The sequence below is a fragment of the Cervus elaphus genome, chromosome 5 (genome assembly GCF_910594005.1).
Source record: "Cervus elaphus chromosome 5, mCerEla1.1, whole genome shotgun sequence".
Classification (NCBI taxonomy): domain Eukaryota; kingdom Metazoa; phylum Chordata; class Mammalia; order Artiodactyla; family Cervidae; genus Cervus; species Cervus elaphus.
Genome location: NC_057819.1, coordinates 62415038 through 62440841, shown reverse-complemented (window position 1 = coordinate 62440841; position 25804 = coordinate 62415038). Strand labels below are relative to the sequence as shown.

Below are 25804 nucleotides of genomic sequence, written 5' to 3'. Positions count from 1 at the left end.
TTTATTATGCATTTTTAAATTAAGAGAGAAGTAAAGTTTAGCATTTTATGTAATTCCATTCCATTTGGTAATATTTTATACTAGTTTCATAATGATTAATATTTCAAGGACTGAAAGATTAAGAATATATATTTAAATCTGAAATATATTTTTAAAAACTAATAAAATGTGTATTGTGTAGTAGATGCTTCCAAGTAAGATGTTATATTTTATATAACTTTTTTAAAAAAGGGTAAAAGCTCTAGCTAATCAAATATTGTATATTTTAAAATTTTAAATAATAACGATTAGTCAGTTTGGGAACTCAGCACATAGATTGTAGTATAGTATTGTTTGATGTCTGTGTGATTTATGCTACTGTATTAGGTAAGCAAAGAGCTTAATTTTTTGATGTTTTATTAATTAGAGTATCTTTTAGTTAACATTCAATTTTAATTTTGTATCAATTATAAAGCTCTCTGTTTTTTTAATCCTAACTTAATTACAGTAAGGAAGCTAATAAAAATAAATATTGATATATTAAGAATCAAGTACGCAAAACAACATAGTTAATGTGATCAAGATGCAGTTGAAATCATAGAATTTTTTGTGGATGAACACTGCTTCAGTGGTGAATTCAAAGAATTAAATAGATTTTCCTGAGGATAGTATGTCACTTTAATGCTCTTTTATGACTTCTCACTTTTATTTGTACTTTAACTAAGGAGACAGGACATTTTGAAAATGCAGAATCTCAAAACATCACAAGCTATAGTACTATTATTAAAGGAAGATATCTAAATAGAAATACTGTTGGCGATTAGCTATGTATTTTAGTAGTAGGAGCCATCTTTTTTTTATAGATTGATTTGATTTGAAGGAAAGCCTCTGGTGTAAGGGTGGCAGAGTAAATACCTGAAGAGTGATGTTCTCTGTTCAGGCGATCAATACCAGCCCCATGACTCTACTTCTGGCTACCTTCTAGTTAAAAACAAATTTTTTAATTCTGACAATTTAATTGCCCTTCCCAAGTTCACATTAACTTGCTTGGGGAAAAGGGCTTTAGGTAATTTTTCACAGAGAGACCCTCCAAAGTGGTTATTTATAAAAGTCATTTTGTAATGGGAGATTTCTTTAACTTTGTAGAAACTGAGTCATATTTTAAAATTAAAATTAATACTTCCTCTTATGATTAAATATTCTTTATAAAAACTAGCAGCAGGAAGCAGAGGTGGGTATTTGATTTTTTGAGGGCATTTTCTCCAATTTTGTAGTTTTAAAATTTATCAGAAATCAATTGTAATGATTTGTAACATTCTCCTAATGCACAGAGACCAGTTTGTCAGTTACTTATCATCAGAGCATTTTAGATCTGAAAAGAACTTAAAGCTAAAGTCTAGTCTGACTTTATTCTTTACAGATAAGGAAACTGAGGAAACAAAAATCCAACATCGTTCTTAGTAGATACAGAGCTAAATCCCAGGTTAACTGATGGCTCATCAGATTTTCTTACCACTCTGCTGTACTGTCTTCTAAAATTCATTGTTAAATATAATGGGAATTTTATATTCAAAGGCATGTTTTGAATTAAAAAAATGTTTTAAATGGTGGAAAGATTGGTTTTAATTCAAATACTAAAACAGTTTAGCACTAGAATCCTATTGCATTTAAGACATGTTTATTTTGTAGAGAATTTGCATACTAATAGAAGTATATGAAGAGTATTTTACATAGTTTTACAAGTGTCTTGTAATCACATTTACTGATACAAGCAATTGATCTGATTTTCTAGGGATGACAGACTATGTAAAGACCGTAAATCATATCATTCTTTCATATCTTCAAATAATGCCAGATATTATTGCTTGTTTATCCTAAAAAAGAAGATTCTCTGTCTAAAGCTTTTGAGAAATCCATGTTGGACTTGGCTTTTTCTCCTAATTACACATTGTAGTTTAAGTAACTTTTCTAGAATAAATTTTATTGACTTTGGAAATTGCATAAACTATAAAGGAGAATTAGTTTAGGACAGTAGTTGAATATAAAACATTCTTTATGTGTCCTGTTCAGAATCAACAGTTATGGCATCCACTACACATCACACTAAGTCTACACTCATGTTTATTTTATGTACAATTAAGGTCACTTTGTTATACCAGTCATTATCTTTCTTTTTTAATTAACAAAGTGGCTCATTCTTAATGTATAAACCTCTTTTACCGTACCAGACTAGGACTATTGATAATTCCAGTTCACTGGAACAGTCACTGGACTTTTAAAAAGAGATTTGTATATCATGAGTAGAACAGTTTTCTGTATTCTTTCCCCATTTTAATTTTACTCGGCTCGTCTGTGTTACCTAGGTAAATCAACTCAGCTAGCTCTGAAGAACTTGAACTTTACATTTTGAGGACCAGCTTTTCTCTGAGCCTGCTCATTGCTCGTAGCCCCAGTGAATCACATGTTTCAAATAAAACATTTTTTACAGATTTCTGCAGTTTTATGTATCAGTTGCAACTTAGTTATCAAGTTAGGATAAATATTAAATCAGAATAAGAAGTGAGATTAGTGAAGGCAGTTTGTTGATAGTGAAATGAAAAATTTAAACAGTTGTCATGTTTGTTAGTAATTTTATTAACTAGAAAAGATCTGAATCAAGCTTTAAAATTGAACCAAAAGTATATTTTGACTTCATCCAATTAAACTTTTATACAAGTGTAGGATACACTCACGGAAGATATTAAAATAATTGATTCTTGTTTTAATGGTTGATTGAGTATAAGACAAATGAAAGTTAAAAACATACTTTTCCCAGCACATATAAACATGATAATTATCTTTTATTTTATGCTTGGGACAGTTTTGTTCTAATTTTGAGGGGGGAAAGAAGTTCTTTAGCAGAAAGCTATTAGACCACTGAGAATTGAACACCAGCGCATGTGGTGTGTATTAGAGTACTGTTGGTAATTTTACTGCTGCTAACTTAAAATCCTCAAGGGGGAGTTAATTACAGGAAAACCATTCTAAATATCAGTAAGCTGCATATTTTCCGTGACAAGAGCTTTTTCAGTTGAGGTTGAACAATCCCAGAATCCGAGCTTGTAAAAATAAGTAAATAAATAAATTAAAGTGGTGTTTGTATGTGTATGGTAGAGCTATAGTGTTTTAAATTTTTTCCATAAAATTTTATTTAATTCAGAAATTATTGTGTCTTATTTGTTGTCAGCATGATGAGAAACATATTTAAAATTTTAAAATTTCAGTTGGAAGGGATAAAAGGTTATAGTTAGTAGTCATTTAAATGAATGTAATTTACTGAGCTATTTTAAACCATTGCATATTGCCACTGACAACTCTTACAGTCATTTCATTTTTTGTAAATGTTTTCAGATTAGTTTTTTTTTTCCTTCTTTCAAATAAGGTTGGTATGGCAACCATGTATGGCAGTAATCAGAGAGAGAGTAGTGAGTGAACTCTTGAATTTAGTTGTTTTGGATTTGTTGGGCCTGTGTTCATCAAATTTAGGTTTGGAAATGAATATGTCTTTATTCTGTACTTATTTCTTATGATTGTGACTTAATCTTTTAAAATGCATTATGGGAAACATTAGATTTAGTGAACCAATCAGTAAATTATGTATACATTCATATTTGTATATTGATTATTTTCATTTTCTCTGGCATAGTGGTTAGAAGCCCAGATTCTGGTGCCGCAGTGACTAGATTTGATTCCTGACTACTTCTCATTAACTGTGTTGCCTTGAGGAGGTTATAAAACCTCTCTGAGTGTGTTTGCTCATATGAAAAGGAGAATTTAGCAGAAGGCGTATGAGAATTAAATGAGTTAAATGTCTAAAGTGCTTTTGAATACTCTTCGGCACATGATAAGTGTATTTAATTTTAGCATTATTATTATTATTTCTGTTTTGAAGGAATTATGCATCCAGGAAGTGAGAATGTAGAATACTGAATTTGTGCTAAAACTCTGACTGGCTACTATTAATTTATTATAATTTACTTCATAACAAAATACAGATGATGATGATTTTTCTTGTGTTTCTCTGTGACTAATTTATTTTTAGTAAAATTGTTAGTAAGTTGAAAAAGATGTTGTTAGCAATGTTTGTGATTTCAAGGTAAGGAAATGTAAATGCTGCAAATAGAAACAATGATGTAAAAACTTATACTGCTATTTTCCAAAAAAACAGTGGTTTTTGGGTATGTTTCTTTATAGTATTTAAGAAAATAGAGCCATTTTAATTATATACTTTAAGTTCTTTTCAAATACTTATTGAGACTTTCATATATGTATACCATACTATGCTATATGTGGGTGTGGGAGAAAATAAGATTTTATTTATCCATAGAGGATAATCAATACTAAATAGAGAAAGCTTCTTCCCATGACTTTCTTATTTAATAGAAAGCTCCTGTGTTCATTTAAATAGTGTCATAAATATTATATGTAAATGTTATACATGGTGAACTCACAATAAATATGATAAAAATAAACTTTTACCTTTAACATTATCCATAACCATACCTATTAAACTCAAAGAAGCCTTGCTTTCTCACGTTAACCAGTTAGGACACATACAGTTTAACTGTCTAGAATAAATTCTGTAGAGAAGTGTTTCTTCAGACTGAGTGCCTTGTCCTGTATCTGGGTTTGGGGCCTTGTGCCTCGTCAGATACTGCGGTGGAGCAGAAAGCCTCTCCATCTGATTGCTGCCAGTGGCTGCTGCCTGGAGGAGCAGGTGCTTTTTCCTCTCAGGTCTCCCAGTCACACAGTGAGGCGTCTGAACTTGCCCTTATGTGACACTATGAGCTTTAAAAAAATCCCAGTCCAGACGTTAGCATCTGCTTTTGTGTGTTTCTTAAGGAGAAGGCTGCTCAAACTGAGGGGAGTCGCCTTGGAGGGTTACAGGGTCTGAGCTTCTGCACGGACTCCTTGCAGCTGCCCTGCCGCTCCTCTCGCTGGGTCCGCCGATGGCTGCGGGTGCTCTGCCTCCCCTTCCTTCCTTCCCTCATCGGTGCTGTTCCCTTTCCTTCCTTCCCCCCTCAGGCTGCCTCCGCACTGTGATTCTGGCGATCCTGGCGCCGCTGCTCTGCACAGGCTGCTCCAGTTCGGGCGGTGTGAGGCTCTTTGCCCAGATGCCTCTCATCCCGGGCTTTCTGTTATGTTTGCCCCCGGGGTGTCTTAGCCCTTTAGTTTAAACACATGGAGGAGGTAGTGTTTGAGCCTCCACTTAGTTTCCACACTGCCTTGCTCTTGGATATTTGTGTAAGGGCTGCAGCAGGGCTGTGGCAGGGGTGAAATGTATGGAAGGTCAGTGTGAAGGAAAGAGGGCGGATGGAGGGAGAGGAAGAGCCTGCAGCTTCTGGGAGCTGCTATGGCTTTATTAGCATCAGCCACGGCCTCAGAAGCTGGCCTGAATCCTCATTGGCTGCGAATAGCTCTCGGCCCTAAACCCTTCTTATTTCTGGATTCTCCTTCACAGCCACTCCCCCACCATTGCATAATGTTTGTGGGTATAATATTATTCACAGGAATGAATCAGTCTTCCTTTTTTTTCAGTGTTAAGTGTGTATTGTTTCCAAAACTAGGTTCTGATTTTTTTCTCCTAACAAAAAAAAAGTGCTGTTATTGAACCTTCTTCTGCCTTAAATATAAGTAAACAAATGGTTCAGTGAGCAGTGCCAGGGTCAGATTTAATGGGATTAGGGTGCTTGTTCAAGGTAACGTTAGACTAGGTTTGGGGAATCACGGTTGTCAGAAGGAGCGTGTGGGCCATCCCCATCACTTTCCCCACCCCAGATGATGCTGGGTAAAATGAGTGACCCTCTCGGCCACCTCTCCTTACCTCAGTTCCCTGCCTCTCTGCCACAGGACTCTTCCCAAAGTTGATGGACAGCTTTGTTTCCTTTTCATTTCAGCTGCAGATGAAGATATTCTTGCTAAAGGAAAACAGTCCATCAAGAGTCAGGCTTTAGGAAATCAGAACTTGGAAAACGAGACCCTCCTGGAAGGTGACGATGATACTCTGTCATCCATGGATGAGAAGGATTTAGAGAATCTCACCGGTAAATTCAGTGGTTGTGCACATACTTGAGCTAGCTCTGGTCCAAGAAGCATTTAATTACATACTTTTCCAGCTGTGACTGCTAGGACTATCAGCTATGCACCCACAATTATGTTAAATGAAGACTGCTTTTGTTCTTCTAAACATTTCCCCCCGCATCTTCAATACTGTATCCCCGTCACTCTGTTCTGTTCATTCTCTTTACCTACTCATCTTTTACTTTGATGAATAATCTTTACTGAGAAAGAATAAAAGTGTAAAGCAGCAACAGCAAAATTGCATCACCCATCTAATGGGAGTTACCTAATCTCTATAGAATGAGAGCTATAAGTAAAATTATGGCAATTGCTTTGTAAATAAAGCTTGGAGGCAGATGAGCTATTTGCTTTGATATACAGGTCTTAAGAAACATGCTGCATATACATTTAACTCTCTCAAAAACAAATCCATTTCAAGAATGCTATGGCTTTTCACAGGATTCACATATTTTACCTGATGTAGGAATTTTTGATTTGCACTCTGCAGATTTTCAGTTTTACTTCCCTTAAGGGAAAAATTCTCTTGTTTAGCTTGAAATTTTAGTCATTCATTAAATGGCTTTTTTCCTTTAATGCCCGTGACTCTGTCCCTCAAGGAGGAAAGTCTGAAAGATTGTACAACTTCCATAGATGAAAGTTATATACCCTTCTATTTTGATAATTTTAAATTAAAAGGCATGAAAAAATCTTTCATTTAATGACATATCTGCAACCATGCAATGAATGATAATGAAAAGCAAAAACAGATGATGGTATCTTCTCTGATGGCCGTAAATCTCTTTGTAAAGTGAAATAAAATTAATTGGAGCATACTGTGAAGGGATTTGGGCAGGAGTAGAGAGGAAGGTGTGCTCTGCTCTTCTCTCGTCTCTTCCCTTGCATCCACTTACCCATTTCCTCCTCCTCTATTTTGCCTCTATTCTTGCCACTAGTAATACATTCATACAGTAATAGAGGTGAAAGGGGAGTTTAATTATATAATCTTGACAATGGCAATAGGATTAAGAAGTAATCCACACTAATAAAGTGGTGTGGGTTAGAAATGAAGTGGAAATTGTCAGGGGTCTTCTGTAGGACCTAGGCTGCCCCAGCTCCTGCAGCTGTCTGCTTACCCTGTAATTGAATGTCTGAGAATGATTGAAAAAATGTTATTTCTTCTCAGGATTACATGCTAATGTACGGAGGGCAAAGGAGACAGCAAAAGAACACATAGCTGCTTATTTCATCCATTTATGGGGATGAGCTTTGGGAAATCATGGCTGTTCTGCAGTTATCTGCTGCCCATCTGCAAACACAATGTATTTGTACATTGGGAATAGAGGGCAAAGCCTGCTCTGATCTCCGCAGAGCATCCCTCCTATTGTCCTCCTGGCACACATTAAGATTGATGTGAGATTAAGGACCAACACCCTTCCAACAATCGATAGAAATGTCAATTCATCTGAATTTTGAAACACTTATTCACCCATTGATTACCTGAATAGGTGTACCTTGTTTGTAGGCACTATATTAATTCAAGACTATAAATGCCAGTCTTGTCTTGCTTTTTTCTTCACCTATAGGATTTTTCCAGTGAGGAATTTACATGGAATTTCAAAACCTTACTACATCTATCATTACATAAGTATATATATGTATAATCATTATTTTTAATCCTTATTTTAGGTTTGGCTCTAATATACTTTATGCTCTTCTATCTGTAGTGAATCCATTGTTTTCAGTAGCAGGCTGATTTGTCTCTTTGATAAGCCCTGTGGAGATTTGATTATTCCAATAAAAATTCATTCACTTGGAAATCCACCCTCCAGCTGTTTACTCCCAGAGTCCCCGAACTACACTAATATTAGATTTGGACACATTGAACAATATTTAACAATGGAAGGGCAGGCTTAGAAAAGAAGTATTTTTCTCAGTTTTTTATGGGGTAAAGTTGTTATGGAAGAGGTTTTGTGTCAGCCTGGCACAAAGTCTTTATCAGATAATATGGTTTAACGTTTCTCACTTCACTAATAAGCTGGTGATCTTTTTATAATCATGCCTCAGCCAAACACTAAGCTAACCTCTGGCCTTCGAAACCTATTGAGTCTTCCTTGCTCCTGGTTGTTGTTCCATGTTGCTTGATAGCCTGAGGCTTGTTTTCTAAATGGAATGTGGATGGACTTATTTAGGCAGAGTCACCTTCTAACCAGGAGATTAGACCAAAGCTTTGCAGACTCCTTGTAAAATAATTGCATTGTAGTTTACTGTTATGATTAACATCCTTTTATATATAGATTTCTTAATATAAGAACCCTAACTTTGCATTTTCAGAGGGGGATTTGGGGTGGGCAGAATTCGTAAATGTAAAAAGGGTTGGCTGGCAGTTTGCTAGAGGAGAGAACTTAAAAATTGTATGAAATTTCTGCCTGAATCCACTTGATTTTTTGAAAAAATGTCACTCCAACTTGTCCGGCTTGTCTTTTCCTTTTGGCAGGTCCTGTTAGCCTGAGCACACCGGCTCAGCTTGTGGCCCCCTCTGTTGTAGTAAAGGGCACTCTTTCTGTCACCTCCTCCGAACTCTATTTTGAGGTGGATGAAGAAGACCCTAACTTCAAGAAAATCGACCCCAAGGTGAGAAGATGAGGAGTGGGTTTCATTTTTATGGAATTTTTGTTTTTCTTATGATGGGATGGTGGACTGCTGTTGAATAAGACTGGCGTTAGTAAAATCTGAGAGAGATAGTTTGAATTTCTTGATGAATTGCTTCTGCCTGTATGTAAGGCAACTATCTCTTTTAGCTTATGATTCCCTTACCAGCTAGTTACATTATTGAAGTTCATTTAGATTCAGAAACAATTTCCATTTAATTGCATTTATCATTAGCTCATTCTGGGGTGGGGGAAGAACCTCAGGGAATATCGTCTATAAAATATATTTTGCCTCAAAGGGTCCAGGTTGAATTAAGCTATACAATTCAGTGAGATTGAGAGTGAAATTATTTTGTTTAGCCTTTATATTTTCTGGATATAATACCAATATATCACTCTGCTTGCTTTGTCCACATGACTTACTACTCTGTCGTGCACGCAAGCATGGCTTGTGTGTGCGAGATACCTCTGTTTCCCATTACCTGTAGTTGATTTTACAAGGCACTGCATAATTTCCTATTCTTAAATGAAAATGTAATTTCCCCTTTAAAATGTATTTCTGATTACTTTTCAGACCTTGGCAACTTTATTTTACTAAGAGACATTTGTGGCACAGCCGTAAAGCCAGTATTAGGTTTATTTCATGAAAGTGAATGGTAGAATTTGTTCTGTCTTAAAATGAGCAAAGTAAGTAACCTGTGGAAAGAGAAGAGGTTTTTAAAAATGGAATCATTTCTTTTTCAGGCTGTTAGTGTGTATGTGTCATGCGTGGTGTATGTCCACACACACACATGTGTATTTTTTTCTTGAGTTTATTGGTAGGAAATTCTTTGAATATGTAAACATCTGAATTATTAAAATTTAGTGACTTAGAAGAGTTTCAAAGTCATTCTTAATGAAAATGTTATAATTTTTTAAAACTTTACAAATCATCTCTTGTCTTACGCATGTTTATAGCCCTTGAGTGTTCAGCATTGCTGCTTTTATTAAGGTGGGACTTGGTAGACTGTATGAAAGGAAGTCTGTGCTGGAACTGATTGTTTTGAGTCTGAGAATGCAGCTAATCCAATGTAGAGAAAACTTTAATTCTGAAATTATATCAGCTAGGAAAAATTTCTACTTTGTTATATGGCTGGAATGTCTGAAAACCTGTTTTAGTTTCTTCAGGAAAGGAAAGTAACCAAAATTACTCAGACTCTCTAATTTATAGTGATTTGTGTGTGAAAAGCCAAAATTTAATTCAAAATATTCTATTATGTTTTGGGACATACATGGCGTAAAGTCTAAAATGTGATTTATTTTAAAAGTATCTAATGAGTTGTCCTTATTGTTAAAACCTCTGCCAATGTTTATGATTAGGCTCTTTGAAGTTATTGACTCCTTTTTGGGGGAAGTTATAACTTCTGTTTCTGTCTGATCTTTTTCTGTGCAGCATCATTAAATTATTTTTTCCCCTGCTGCTTGTGTAATATAGGATCTTTGAGCCTAATCACAGACCTTGTACTGCTGCATCCTGCCAAATGTACAGAAATCAAAACTGTAGCTACTTTATATTAGTAAAATGTTTCAGTCCCTTATTTGAAGAATTTTTTATTTTGTATAGATGTTGGTGCTTTTTTAATTGAGGCACTGGAGTTTTTTCTTTTCTTGTTGGTGATACCTGCATTATATTAAATAAGAATGGAAAAAAGATACTGAATTTGGGGGAATTTTTGTTTCTTAAAACTTCTTTCCTGGGACATTTGGGAGAAGACATGTCTAATGCTTTATATACTTTCTTGAGTGAAAAAATGGTCATTTTAAAATGTAATTTTTATCTTTTCAACTAAACACTTGCCCTTACGTCATTTCTTTGTAAATGTAAGTACCTTCTGCTTGCTTTGAAATTGTTCTTAAAAATCAGAACATTTTCCCTAGAGAATAAATTCATTTGTGTTATTTTAAAAACTGGTATATATGCCTGACCCAGTTATTGTTACAGTGTTTGTTCTATGTCTGCAGGAAGAGAGACCTGAGAAAGGTCTGGTATAGGTTGAAAGAGTGGAGATGATTTCAGAACTGCTAAAATCAAAGTTTATATTTCTAACTCAGAACTGGTTTTTGCTGTGGAGTTTTTACCTGGGAATCTTAAAAATTGAAGCCTGCTTGAACTAGGCACTAGAGCTCTGAGTAGCTTCCTTGTTTTCATCCATCTCTGCTATCCTGCTGCTCATCCCTCCATACCCTGCGACCCCCACTCTGACTTCTCTGATCTTTAAAATTGCTTTGTAGAGCATTCTTCTTGGTATCTCTCATTCATGGATTTTCTCAGTAAGTTAAAAAATGGGCTAATCCAAAGAATAAAATTAAAGAGCAAAATCTGACATGTATTCAGTACCTGTGCCTTGTATTAGCATGTCTAATGGAGTATACAGTAACTTTCAGCATAAAGAAGAACCTTGGGGATGCTTTCAGTTTTACTAATTATTTAATTTTGTAATCAGTTATTTCCTTGAATTAGAAAGAAACCTTTGTTAAAGTTGAAACATTTAAATGAATACATTAGAAAGGCAGAAAGAGGAGGAGCCTACTTATATGTAATTTTTCTTTGGTCATAAAAACAGTATGAAACACTTTTTAAAATTTAAATTGCCTATAAGCTACTTCTGAATAATTCTGGGATTTGGATTCTAAAAAGATGATCAGAGTTACAGCATTTATCACTAAGGCATTTAAAAACTTGAAGTAATGTATAAATCTGGATTGTTCATTTCACCATTTGCTGGGGGAAAATTACTGTATCCATTTTATTCTCTTTTACTGTTGCTGATTTAATTGTTAAGTTCATATTATTTAAAACTTGAAGAGAACAAATGATTGGAAGCTAAGTATTAACTCATTGTGTTAACTATTCAGAAAAGATCCATAAATGTTTCTTTTGTAATTCAGGCTTGGGATTTTTTTAAATTATAGCATAAGAGAGCAAGTCTCTTAATTTTTAATGTGAAAAAACTTTTTCTATTAAAATTAGGATCAGAATTAGTTCTTCCATACAAAATCTGTTCTTTTTTCAAGTGTGAAATAAGATACTACTTTTAATCTGAAAATCTACAGAACAGATATATAGTTGTGTAAAATTAATATTTTCCTTTTTCTTGGTGGAAACTTGAATGGTTAAATCTACAAAATGTTCTACATTTGTAAATTTTGCAGACTGGAGTTAAAATGGAAGCTTCTTGCATTTAGTTTCTCAAGTTCACATCTTTATATTATAAATTACAAACTGTGCTCTCACCTGCCTTCATTTAAGAACAATCCACAATCAGTCAATTACAATGTAAAGTCATATTTTTATTACTGTTTTCAACAAGACTGCTTAGGGTGAGGGAAAAGGTGTGGGAGAAGGAGGGGCACATTTGACATTGGCACTGAGATACAGTTAACATCAGCAAAACTTTGTTTAAAAGAGGAATTTTACATATAATTAAATACTTTTTTTTTTTCACTTGGTGACAACATTCAGGCAACCCAAAACAAAGTGGGGAGGGTGGGAGAGGGAGAGAGAGAAGAAGGGGAGAGAAGGAAAAGGGAGAAACGACTATATTTTGATTTGAAAATGTACCTTGGGTTTCATTCTGTGGTGGCAAAGTCCGATTGCTTCTTTTGTGTGACCTTTTAAATTCACATTGTTTGGAAGAAAACGATCACTTGTGTGCAAGAATGTGATTTTGGTTGGGTGGTGGGTCTGCTCTCCTTTTTGTTTGCTTGTGAATTAAGGAAGTCTTCTGCCGGGTTCCGTTCCTCTTAGGTGGCTGACAGAAAAGTTTGTGTCTGGAGTTCTCGCAGTTTGTCGCCGAGTTGTGTGTCTGTCGTGTGTTCGAGAGCATTCCCGTCCGTGTCGCTTTTCAAGCAGTCCCCGGCACCCTATAGCTTGTCCAGGCTTTTGGGATTGGTGAGAATTTCCCTGGCCAGCCTCCAGGTCTGCTTGGCAGCGCTCTCCAGGGCCGAGTGGGGCTTGCCCTGGAAGAGGTCGAGGTTGGGCAGAAAGTAGTGCGGGCAGCGGCGGCACTGCAGGCAGGAGATGAGCTGCAGCAGGATGCCGTTGAGCCGGTCCCCCAGGCACGCCTCGTCCCAGTCCGTCTCCCGCGGGTGCTTCTCGCACTCGTATAGCAGCAGCGTCTTCATGTGGTAGTTGTTGAGCGGCTGGCCCGGCAGCTCCAGGTGGCGGTCCCGCAGCGTCTTCAGCACCGAGAGACACTTGTTTCGGCAGCCGCCCATCAGCAGGCGGTTTTCAGCCTCCCCGAACTGGAGCACCCAGGCGTCGCTCTCGGCGGAGCTCTGCTTGCCGGTCAGCGAGTAGCACTCCTTAGAGAGCAAGTTGAACCCTTCGGCCTTGACCTCCGCCACCCGATTGGGGCCAGGCCAGGGGATGTGGGGCATCGGCCACTGCGCCGCGCTGCGGGGCCAGATACCGGTGCACTTGAACGCAGGAGTGATTTGCACCACGTAGCGCTCCCTGATGCGCAACTTGACCTCGCTGGTGTCCGCGATCATCTTGACCACGTCCCGGTAGCTGCACTTGTCCACCGCCTGAGCCACCAGCGTCTGGAAACGGGAGCGGATCTTGCGTGCCGAGAGGTAGCCGGACGCTGTGATGAACTCGACCCAGAGAGACATGCTCCGCTTCCGCCCGTCGCTCAGTTTGAGCACCGCGCAGCCGGGCAGCGAGCCGTCGTCCACGAAGTTGAAGACGCCCATCTGGTTTAGGTAGAGCACCACCTCGAATTCCGTGGGCGAGATGACCTCCAGACCCTCGTAGCGGGCATCGATCTCGCTCAGGGAGCTGATGAAGCGAGGCTCCTGCACCTCCACCTCCTTGAGCACGTCCGAGACCACCTTACAGACCTCTCGGATGGTCTTGGCGATGGCCGCCTTGCGCGCCTGGCAGCGCTCGGTGTAGTATTTGTTGAGCTGGTAAACCAGCTTGGCCTGAGCGGCGATCATGTTGGGGCACAGGTCCGGGCTGTACACCGGCGTCTCGCAATACGTTGAGGGATCCAAGGCTCAGGCGCTGGTGGTGGCCCTGCGGCTTGCGAAAGAGGCACTGCGCTCCCCCTGAGCCCCACTCTCACTCTTGCTTCCACCTGGGCTGACCGGCTGATGCTTCAGCCGCCTAGCGCTTTCTTTCCCGTCTTTTGAAAGCTTTTTTCTTCTCCAGAAAATAAGAAGGGGAGAAAAAAAAAGATCTTTGAAAAAGAAAAGTACCTGCTGGGACTCCCCCCCCCCCTTCTCTTGATAAGTGAAATGAAGATGTGCCTGCGGGCGAGATGAAGGGAAAGAGGTGGGGTGGGGAAAGACAGGGTGAGACGGGAAAATTCAGGTTACCAAGAGGTTAGGCTTAGACGTCTGCAGCGGAGATGGTCCAGAAATCTGGAAATGAGGTCTGTTAAGTGCCGAAGTAAATTTAAAAATAAAAGCAAAACATTCAGTGTTTCATTCTTAAACTTCTCTCCCACGCTGGTAGCACTTCTCTATTCAGCTTAGGTGAGCACTTTTCTCCTTGCCCTCCCCCAAATGGAAGGTGAAGGGTGTAATTAATGTCCAGAGAGCAGCGAAGTGCAACTCAGCCCGCAGCACACTCAGAGGTTCTAAGGCGCCCTGCACTCCCAGTATGTAGGTCTGCTCTCCGCTCGGGGGTCCTCTGGTAGCGGTTTTCCTCTTTTCCTACTGGAGGCGTTGTTTGGACTGGGTTTGCTTGTTTGCAGTGGGTCCTTCTTGTCTTTCTCTAGGTGCAAACCTCTGGAAGTTCTTTGATTTTCATTTCTGCTTCGTAATTTATAAATTTGGCTCTCACAGAATCTGTTTTAGTGTGACGAAGTCCTTGCTTGCGTTGCATCTGGGGTTTAGTTATAACGACTTCAGGATTTTTCTTCTCCTCCCCCTTTAGGTTGCTTGTGCAGATTCCACTTTCTGAGTCGTCTCTCCCTCCTCCCCTCCGATGTCTCTCTCTCTCTCTCCCTCTCCTAATCTCTCTCCGTCTCCCTGCCTCCCTCTCCCTCCTCCCTCCCTTTCCCTCCCTGTCTATTTCCCTCTCTCCCTCTTTCTCTCCCCGCTCCCCCCCACCCCCCAATCTCTCTCTTCCCTTGCTGTTTCCTGGAGTTATTTAGTTTATGAATGGTCCAGGACCATCATGAGGGGGTGGAGCTTCAGTTCCTACAATCGCTATCCGAGCTGTCAGTGCTGTGGCCAATCCCAGAGAGAAGACAGGCATGCTTGGCAAACAGTAGCAGCCACCGCTGCCCTTGATAAAGAAAGGGAGGAAAGCGAGAAGTAAGAAAAGAGGAGGAGATGGTAGAAGTCAGCCGCTTACACACATTTTACAGCCCCTCTTCTTTATCCTCCTCTCTTATCGATTGCCAGGAAGAAAAAGAGTATATAGAGAAGGGACTTCTTGGAGATGGCTGGAGTGATTCAAGGGAGAGTAGCAGTGGTTCAGAAAGGTTCACTTTTTTTTTCCCCTTTCCTATCAGCATTGTGAAGAAGGTGCAAACTCTAACAAAATTACTTTCGCTTCAAGGCAAACGGAAGGAGGAAGGGAAATCTGGGAAAGGACCTAAATTTTTCTAGATTTTCTCCTCAGGCAAAGTCTTCCTTTTCTTCCCCTCCCCTCCCATTGTTGCCCAGAACCCTAGCAATTGCTGTACGTGTGCGCCAGTTGGGCAGTTGGGGTGGGGGAGTGGACATGGGGTGAAGGTTTATAATCGTAAATCTCTTTTCAGTAATTTCCATATGCTGTTGAAAAACAAGGCAGGACACAAATAGTGCAAGTACCTTGTTTTATAATTACTTCATAATTAAGATTAAGATATATTTAATATTAATTGTTGCAAGAACTAACTTATTAGAGAGAAAATATGTTTAAATTGTGAGAAATGGTACAGATTTATATATGGTAGAATTTTGTTGGATATACTTTTAAAATAAGCCACTAAAATTATTTTAAAATTAATAAAAATGAAGGGAAGTAAATGTGAACCTGAGTTAAAGTTATGTTACAAATCTAATTTTGAATATGTTTTTCAGGCAGTACAGAATTTCTCTTGTAAAATCATTTTATTTTCATAATTGACTCGCTTTTAAAAGACTTCACTGCTGCAAAAATCTATAAACTATTCTGTTATTGATTACACAGATGGCTTACTCCTCCCTTGGCATTTCAGTGAGACTCATGCATGTGCTTTTTAGTCGAGGTATTAGTCATTCAAGCTGAACCCATGGTAGCCTTTAGGTACTTTTGGTTGAAAAAGCTGTAACACTGTTTCTGATTTGCTTAGAATTGAAGGTTTATGTTTGAACCTCAGGTGTGTGGATTCCGAGTCTTTTTAGGACACATCAAGTAGATGGGGATACTTTCAGTTAGATTTTGGACCTTATGTTCTCTGAGAATGCGGTAACAATGAAAATCTATGAAGCCGATTGTGCTAAGACTTCATTTTGCAAACTGTGTGAGGCTTTGCAAAACCCCGCGGAAAGGTTTGACTTGCTCTCATAAGGTTGAACCAGGTGAACCCGAATTCAGTTGCGGAGGAAAGTTTGCTTCATCAGGTACTTGCTGTCAGACACTTGGACCTCTTTCTTACATGTCTGGTGCAGACCACTGGCATCTTGTCACCCCTTCACTCTTGTTGCTATAGATCCCTTTCTAATGAAGTTTGCCCTTTTTGTCCTTTTTGAATCAAGTCGGATTTGTCGTCCGCCATGCATCTCAGCGGCCGCGGTTGGAACGAGAAGTCCGCGGGACGCCGAGCTGTAGTGACTTCTCGGGAGTGGCGGCGGCGCCGGCGGCCGCGGGCTCCGGCGGTCTCCCGCCTTCCCGGGCACGCCGCTGGCGTCGGACGCCGGGCCGCGGGGGGATGGACGGACCCGGCGCTCCGCGGTCCGCACGCGCGGGCGCCCGGGCTCCGCTGGCACCCGGGCGGTTGGCCGCGGCCGCAGGCGCTCTGGGCAGTGTTAGTTGCAGGAGGCGCACTTGGCGGCGGGAGCGGCGTGAAAGCCGGCGGAGGATCCCGCGTGCCTTCTCCCGAGGGCGGTTGCTGGGCGGAGACTGGCGGCGGGGCCGGAGGTGCAGAGCCTGCCCTCCTGGACCCTCTCTCCGCGCCCCCAGTCTGAGCCGCTCAGGCCTGGCGCGTGGACCGCCCGGGCCGCGACGCCCCGGGGAGCGAGCGTGTACCCGAGGCCCCGGGTGACGGCGCCGGCCCGACTCCGCGCGCCCAGCCGCGGGCCGGCGCCCTCCGCCCGCGCGCCCTTCCCGGGTGGGGCGGCCCGGGCCGCATGGAGCTTCTCGCCGGACACTCCCGCCTCCTCTCCTCCCGGCTCGGCCAGCAAAGCCAAGCCTCGTCCCACCCTTGTCCCCTCACTGGTCCACTTTTACATACTGAGGCCGAGGGATGATAAAACGTTACAAATGTTTTGATTTAAAAACAATTCATTACCAATTTACCCTGTCCGAGGTAGATGCTCTAGTAAATAATAAATCAGTTAAACAAAGGCGACTTTAATTTATTGCCGTGGTACTAATTAGAAACATCATTTGAGCAATAAACTTAAACACTTCCAGCAAATAATGCTCCCTCTTGCTGGTTCCCTTCCTCCCCCCTCCCCCACCCCAACTCACTGGCTGCCTCCGCTCTCCGAGCAGCTTCAGCTGTGTGTTTGCGGATCCGCTCTTCCTCTGGTTGAATAATTGAAGGGGGAAACGGTATCCGAGGAGGCTGTAATTGAAGAGCCCCTGTCACCTCTGCTTTTATGTATGTTAGTATAGAAGTCCATCAGCAGCTCCTTGATGGTGTATTAAAACGAAGTGGCAGCCCCTTCTGCAGGAGATACCGTATTCTATTAAAGGAGACCAAGTGAGAGAAAGAAACTCTAGAGGCTAAAAGCCACTTCAAGTCTTCAGACCGATTGATCTGTATTCTCTTGTTATAATCCGGCTCATCATACTTGAGTTAATGAGGCAAAAGAGGGGGAGCGGAATCTGATGGTCCTTGACAAATTCATTAGGGAGGCTGCAGGACATTTTATTTGACTGTTAAACATCTTGTTTGTTTGGTTTAGGCAGTGCCAACATCAGCATGCTTCTGCCCAGACTTATCATGTTGGTCTGGCTACAGACATTCCTAAAAAGAGGAGGACATGCAGTGTGTGATTTGAATATTTTGTTTTGGATTTCATGTGGCCCATAACCTTCAGACTTCTCTAGGATTTACCTTCATCGTCCTTACACTAGGAACATTTTATGAGACTATAGAAGATACTGAGGTGGGCATGTTTTTAGTTACTATAAACTCAAATATGTATGTTTAAACTTTAGTCTGAAAAGTTCCCATTTCCTTAAAAAAAAAATGAGTCAAATTACAGCAATTACTGTGCTAGTTTTTGAAAAATGTGAAAGTTTAAGCTCCAGAAGAGTAGCCAGGTCATATATTAGATCCTATTTTTACTTGGTTGTGGTTAAATAAACTTTTAATTATTAATTGAATTTCCCTTTGCAGTGAAACACGCGTACAGAAACTTGGGAATAAAAATTTTAACTCTTTATACAAATACAATGTTTTTGAAAAAAAATTGTATATTTTAATTTGAAGGGCTTTTTATATTTAAAATCAGAAGCAGAACCAGGTACTGTATGGATGGTGCTAAAATAAGGTGATGAGTTGACAGAATATTTAAGCTGAAAATATTTCTAATTGAAGAATGATGGGCAAGTAAAGTTAGAATGTTAATCTTATAATACTTTATTCTGGGATAATACTACAGTGCTTGATTTTCTCAGTTTGTCCAATTACAAGACTTTCTTGCATAGAGAATTCAGTCGTATTTTCCTTCAGCAATTGACTTAAGCAACCTCAACTTCAGTTCTTTGAGAAACACCCCTGTCTTCCATTTGCAGGCAAACAGTATGAGAGAAAAAGAAAAGTGATGCTCTTTGCCTGTCATTTTTATACATTCTTGCACTGCTGATGAAGCTTGAACTGCTGCAGGGAATGTATGGATTTGAAAAGAAATGATTCAGTAGTTCATGTTGTGTTTCTCAGAGCAAAACCAAACTAATGGCCGAAGCCAGTGCTTCTGTACATCTGACAGTTATAATCCTGTTTACATTTCCAGGGAATTCAGAATCCTTAAACTTTTATTTTTTTGCTGAGCTTTACTTAGAAATGTGCTGAGTTAAACTTCAGAGCAGGTTTTACTTTATCATATCACTGGGACTTAAAAGATACCCATTAATTTATTATCCCTGGAAACAGCATATAGTATTTTAATAATTTTTCCTAAAGAGTATGGAAACTTTATATGGTTTTGTTTTCCAGGAAAACATTTTAGAATTATTTAAAAAATAATCAGATTATTGACTTAAAAATATCAACTGTTGGGAAAACAAAAGATCACATGTTTACCTGTATATATTCTTATCCTCTAAAATCTGACTTTAAAAATATCAATGCAAGTTGCTAAATGTGTGGTTCTTACATGCTTTATCATTCAGTGTATTTATAGAAATGCTTAATATTTTTTAAGAAGAAAATTCTTTTTTAGGGGATCAAGGTGTAAAAGGTAAAATAAGTAACTATTCAAATTTAAAAACTATTCAAGTAAAAATGAGAATAATCCAAACATAGTTTGATAGTGTATTAATTGATGAAAGTTCATTACTTAAGATATTAAAATATCCATAAGCTTTAACAGCACCAACTGTTAGGATTAAATGATGCACATTGTATTAAAAGTCAAAGTAAAATTATATTCTCTTTCATTCTCTGTCAGATGATCTAATTTTCCAAAACTCCTAAGAGTCAGAGAAATTATTTATAAGCTATTGATAATTATGACTCTGATATCAATCTGGAGAATAATCAGTCATTCAGTGTTTTCTTTGAGCAGTTCACGATAGTTCCTATTTAAATGGTAAGTCATCCTACCAAAACAAGTTGTTTTTTAAAATTTCTTTCACAAAATAGCTTAAAAAAAAAAGAAGAAACTCAAACTTTGTAATCACATTGATTGGTAAGCCAAGGATATTGTTCTAGTTTGAACAGTTTCAATTTAGTGTTCTGTAAAGTCAAAGGAATGGCCTTAACTTTGCATTACTGAAGCCTCAAACTCTATTGAAAAATACTTTTATGTACCTTCGAATATTGTTTTGTGGAATTAAATTTGTTTGGGTTACCTAGGATAATATATTTGATTAGTGATATTTATACTTACTAAGCTTTTACAAGTCTAATTATACAAGTCTAATTATACAAGTATAATTTAGTAGGATGAGACAATTGAAAATAGATGTTTTTTTCCCAAAGTTTAGTACCAGCTGTGTATATGAGTACTTTATTAAGCTATTCATAAGGTAATATCATCAAGTGGACGATGATAGAGCAAAGAACTTGTATTCAGGAAAATGGAAGTGAGCAGTTTTTAGCCTGACTGAAATGTAAATGTAACATCATTGCATTAGGATATGCAGTGTTGAGACAGTCTAAGTTAATTTGGTGATTATTTTTCAGAAGGTATTTCATTGAATTTACTATATTTTCACTTATGTCTTTTAACTTTACCAAGAAATATACACATTTTTGAGCTGCAGCAGTCACATTCTTTTATTTCTCTAAGACAGTTCTGAAAAGTTTGAACAAATAAAAGTCTACCTTGTCTGTCTTCTTTCCTTCCTTCCTTCATCTTTCCTTTCTTCCTTCTTTCATTCATTTTAACAATTTTATCTTACTAATGTACTCTGAGGTATATATTTTTCCTGTTTAATAACATTGACAGCATGACTTACTATGATTTCCAACAAATGAAAGTATGCTTTTATTAAAGCCAATTCTTAACGATTTATGGGAGGATTATATAATTAGTGGGTTATAATTTGTGTCTCCTCCATCTTTGAGAAACAAACTTTTACTGGCCTTTAATATCACTTCCAGAAGATAGAAAATCAAGATTGTTACTATTAAACTTGATGCTAGATAAGTCAAGCCTTTTGATTTCAGTTACATTCAGTTCTATTTGGAACATTGAATTGTTTGCTATAAAGAAGATGTGGTTTCCTTTGTTTCATAAGATAATAGTACTGAGTCGCATGTAGAATGTTTCTTGGGATCTCAGAGCCATCCCCACTCTCATTTCTACTTTCTCTTGTGATCAGTGCCAGACATTTACGAAACAGATGACGGAGAGGAGGGGTGTTGATTATGCCAGTACTGAGCTGCGCTTAGTTCAAAATGTAAGACTTGGTGTTATGTTCCTTATTTCTTTCAGTCCATATGAGTCATTTTGTATATCTCTGTTTAAAATTTATCAGTTAAGCATATTGTAGGTAAGTTTTTGTTACATTTCAGGAAAACTAGTTCTTTTCAACATCTGTTTTTCTTGAGATATATAGGTTCTGCAGCACTCCATCTGTATTATTAGTAGTAGTAGTAATCTTGAATCCATCTTCTGCTACAATTACAGGAAATTTTTAATAGACTGTGGTATTTTTAATGAACATGTTAAAAAATCTAGCGTATTCCTTCCTTTAAACACTGTGAATTTGAGTAAAAGTGATATGCTGAGAGGTTTCTCTGATTCCTGGTAGTGGTTAAATAACAACAAAAATCCTTCATTGGCTCTAATCTACATATAGAAGACATCTGTGTAGTATAAATGAAATAATATTTGATGGTCTAAGGAATGGAAACTTTTCCTTTAACCATGTGAAATAAAGCTGGGATATAAAGCAGCTGCTTGGCCTATGTATATCAAGATTCTGCCAGTCTGTTTCTTTTTCTGAATTTGCTGTTTCTCCCTTCCCTTATGATCTTTGGATCTGAAAGAATCACTCTCTTACTTTTTGACTGGTTTTGTCTGTTGGTAGGTTTAAATCAGCCTAGATAGAGTGAAAAATCTTTGATCTACGACTGTGACTTTTTCCAAATGATTTGCTTGCTGGGACAGACACTATCCATGCCCTTTCACTGTGCTGTCAGATAGGTGCACAGAGGACCCGAAAGGCTCCCAGATGCACAGTTAATCATCTCAGTAGATAAGTAAAGGCTTCCAACCTTACTTCATTAGATGTTATATTTCTAATAGTTATTTGTTCTGTTGGTTATTTAACCTTGGTTAAATGTTCTACAAATCTAATCTTTCCTTCAAATTAGTCAAAACTTTCTATAAATTGTATTAAAAATTAATGAAATACAAAGCTGTGTTTTTTTTTTTTTTAATGTAAGTTGGCTGTCACATAGCTTACCTGGATAGATAAGATACAGGGAGACGTACATTACATTTAAAGTCGCTCAGTCGTGTCTGACTCTTGGCAACCCCATGAACTATAAGGTCCATGGAATTCTCCAGGCCAGAATATTGGAGTGGGTAGCCTTCCCTTTCTCCAGGGCATCTTTCCAACCCAGGTCTCCTGTATTGCGAGCAGATTCTTTACCAGCTGAACCATAAGGGAAGCGCAAGATTATTGGGGTGGGTAGCTTATTAGAACAGCATTCGTCTAGGGGATAAAAAGCCCTGAATTTTTACCTTTTCTTGGTTACAAGTTGTGTGAATGACCTTGATCAAGTCATTATCTCTACTCATGTTTTCTTAATTGTTAAATGAGGGGACAGATGAGGAGTTTTCTGCCTCTTCTAGATAGTCAGAAATCTATAATTTCTTACCGCAACGTGATCAGAGTTGTTGTTTGTCTCTTTAGCAGTTGATTTTAAATCAGAAATCTTTTTGCACACATTTAGAGCTTCAGCGCTGTTCTGCTACAACCATCTGAAAGTTTTCAATGTGAAAATAATCACAGAAAAAAAAGCTTACAAATGGTTATAGTCCATATTTTAGACTTTAGGGGAAAATGCAAATTATAGATTGAAGACAGTTGTGAGAGACATCCCACTAGCAAGTTGGAATAAATTGCAAGAGTATGCTAATTATTGCTTGGTAAGAATTGGATCACAGAAATGTGAAAATGAAACAGGCTGTGTATTCTTATATATTTAACAAAACTGTATGTGTTTAAAAGTGTAGACAGGGTTGGCAGGTGTGTTTATTTCCTCAGATTGTTGAATTATCTTTCAGTGTTTCTGATATTTTTCACTAAGATTAGCTAATCTGTAAATATTAGTTCTTGAAGCCAAATAAAGTTCAAGTTCACAATGAACTTTAAAAAAAGGAATGTTTGGTCTTCTCTTTAGAGAAATGACATTGCTTTAAGCAACTATAACATTACCATATTTATGTTGTGATAAAAGATAGACCCAAGTAGGGAAATGGTTTTCAAACCATGAGTCACTAAAGTAAGTTTTATGCTACTTTCTCATGGTTTTCACTTGTTTTCATCAGAAGATCTGACAAGCAAAGAAGTGTTAACATCTTTTATTTTACAGATGTTCTTAGTTTTCCCTCAAACTGTAAAAGATGCTGTATCAGGCTAGCATGGTGGGAAATAATTTCAACACCTCCCTTCACTTACGCGATAACTTATTATTTGTCTGAGCTTGTGGATATTTTTGGAGGGAGGGAAGTGAGACAGGAAAAGACAGCATACTGAGATCTAATTGTTCTCATTTTGAGTTATAGATCAATCAGTCTGTCTGCTTTATTATAAATTCACTCTAAAATAGCTTTTCAATGGGCATAGTTGAGTTATTTTTATGTCTATATTGTATTCTTTGGAAATCCGTTGTTAATGCAGTAGGCATGGCAGGTGACCACCGAGAGCGTTGCTGATGGACACTCTGTGGGTTTGCAAAGTGCAAGCCTGAAAGACTAAGAGATGAGAAATGCATTGCTATTTGTGAATTTATGTTTTATCTCACTTCACTTGAAAATTTATGAGTAGTGTGGCTTAAGGGTGCTGGAGTTGTGTGTTCCAGGGCTTGCCCCTACTGATAACACCCTTGTTGGCGTGAAAGTGCAATGCAAATTATGACAGTTACAACCCTCTGTTTTGTTTAACCTGTCAGTGGATTTCCTGGCTCAGTGCTGAGGGCAATGGTGTGTTCAGCTAGTCCATATTCACCTAAACTTAAAAGGTCAGGTTTCTACAGGCAAGCCTAGTCAAAGCCTAATTGATGAGGAGGGCAGAGAGACAGAATTTACTGTTCTGTTGGCTAGTTTCATATCGTTAGGTTGTCCTGAAAGCATCAGGCAGTCACAGCCCCTTTCATGTAAGTGCTGACCCTAGACAGGAGCTGACAATCAAAGGAGGCAGCCACAGGAACCAGTGCAAGTAGGCTATTGATTTTTCAGTTAGGTCTAAGTAGTTTGTAGTATGGGTAATGGGTGACAGAGGCAGGTATGTCATTATCAATGAGCTCCAGAACAGTCGCCACAACCCTCTCTCATATTTCCTTCAGCCCTGACAGTATGCATCCAGGGCCGGTCAATAAATCGCCCAACCCTTAACTGACAAGTGACTTGGAGGTTTAGGTTGAGGGGTGGAAGTTACAGAGCTAAACTTCTCTACTTGAACACGTACTGGATTTCAGTACTGGACCTCAGAATTAGTAATTATGTTGTTGTAAGTTTTGGAAATCCTGATTTGTAAAATTCTGTGCAATTCAGTAGAGTTTACTTTTAAGCTTTTGAGAATTCAAAAAACATTTTTACTTAGTTTAGAAATTAAGAAATGAGCAGATTATTTGTAAAGATACTCTGCAAGCACAATTAGGTCATTATTGCATGGTTTTGCTTTTAATTTAGACTAGATCCTTACTTATTCATGATAACTCTGAACTTATAAAAGTTTAGTAGTTAGAAATTGCCCGTAAAGATCCTTTATAAATCCTAATTTCTTCTGAAATGTTTCAACTGCAGTAGAAAAAAAACTTAAAACCATTTATAAATGTGATGTATTAGAGACTAAGCAGTTACTGTTTGACCTTCAAATTTGTTTTAAATTACTTTTCACAGTAAACTAGTCAGAAATTGAACATTTAATGATTAAAGTTTGATAAATTATGGTTGTTTCTGAATTTAAAAAGAAGTGAGGCTGATGCTTTTTTTTAAAAGGCTTTCATATGGATATTTACACTTAAAGGTAAGTATAGTTCATATTCACCTAAACACAAAAGTGTAACAGGTTTTGACTAAAAGTACACATGTTCTAAAAGGGATATAAAATAATATAAGAAATATTTTAAATTTAAGCCAACATCTACTTTGTTACAAAATTTAAGTAATATAAAGAGAAGATATTATTTATAACTAGAAAGAGGGAGTTTGGATTGTACCAGGATCCTTGCAAACTATCACATGCTTACATTTTTTTTTTGAAAACTTTAAACAAATTGAAATAAAACAGAAAAGTAAATGTTTTTTAAAACTTCCTTAAATAACTTATCGCTCTGATATCTTGTTTAACACTGTGATATTGTACAGAACCGCAGTTTAAGTCTGTAGTATCATCTAGTCATGGGGTACCATGCATGACCACATGAATCACTTTTATTTGTCCAGTGCAACTGAAAATACCACCGCTCACCCCCGCTCTTTTTTTTTTTTTTTTTGCATAACCAGCATGTTAATGCACACTGATAGTATGGATGCTTAAATATTTTCTCGAGTTTTCAGTGACATGTCTGTGTGAATACCCCTGTCTTCCTTCTTAAGAAATGAAAAAATATGCAACTGAAACATAGTGAAAGATGGATGCTATTGAAATCTGACCATCTCAGTTTTAAAGAAGTTTTCATTTTATGTAACTAATATTTAGAGGAATTTTATTCAGGTCTCCTGCTTTAGTCCTCCTTTGAGGTCTACAGATTCCTAAAAGCAGGATTCCTTTTAGAGTCATGGTTTTCTCCCTGTTGCTTGTCACTCATTCGCTAACCTGTGTTTTTCTGTTGGATTAGATAAAATATTTAGTGAGAATCTTGTAACCTCTATATTGTCAGCTATATTATAGGTGCAGTGTCTTTTGCTGTATTTGAAATCTTTCCTGAATGCCGAGTTTTATAGGAATGTAAAAAAAAAAAAAGCTGAAGAAAGGGGGACAAATTAAATTTTCATGAAAGAAAATCCTAATCAGCAGTGACAGTGTAAGAGAAAGATGATTG

At 38.1% G+C, this 25804-nt stretch overlaps 2 protein-coding genes across 5 annotated transcripts in view; one reads left to right on the top strand and one right to left on the bottom strand.

Moving 5' to 3' along the window:
- The window catches only part of LRBA (LPS responsive beige-like anchor protein), a 723276-nt gene that overhangs the window by 404006 nt on the left and 293466 nt on the right, over window positions 1-25804 (top strand). For all 4 annotated transcript variants that reach the window (XM_043902582.1, XM_043902581.1, XM_043902579.1 and 1 more), the window contains exons 39-40: window positions 5916-6062; window positions 8573-8709. In XM_043902582.1, the coding sequence (XP_043758517.1) occupies window positions 5916-6062; window positions 8573-8709 (284 nt within the window). The remainder of the gene's footprint in view (window positions 1-5915; window positions 6063-8572; window positions 8710-25804) is intronic.
- Window positions 12036-14603, bottom strand: MAB21L2 (mab-21 like 2). Its single transcript, XM_043902589.1, has one exon. The coding sequence runs from the start codon at window positions 13707-13709 to the stop codon at window positions 12630-12632; it is 1080 nt and encodes a 359-aa protein (XP_043758524.1). The 5' UTR covers window positions 13710-14603; the 3' UTR covers window positions 12036-12629.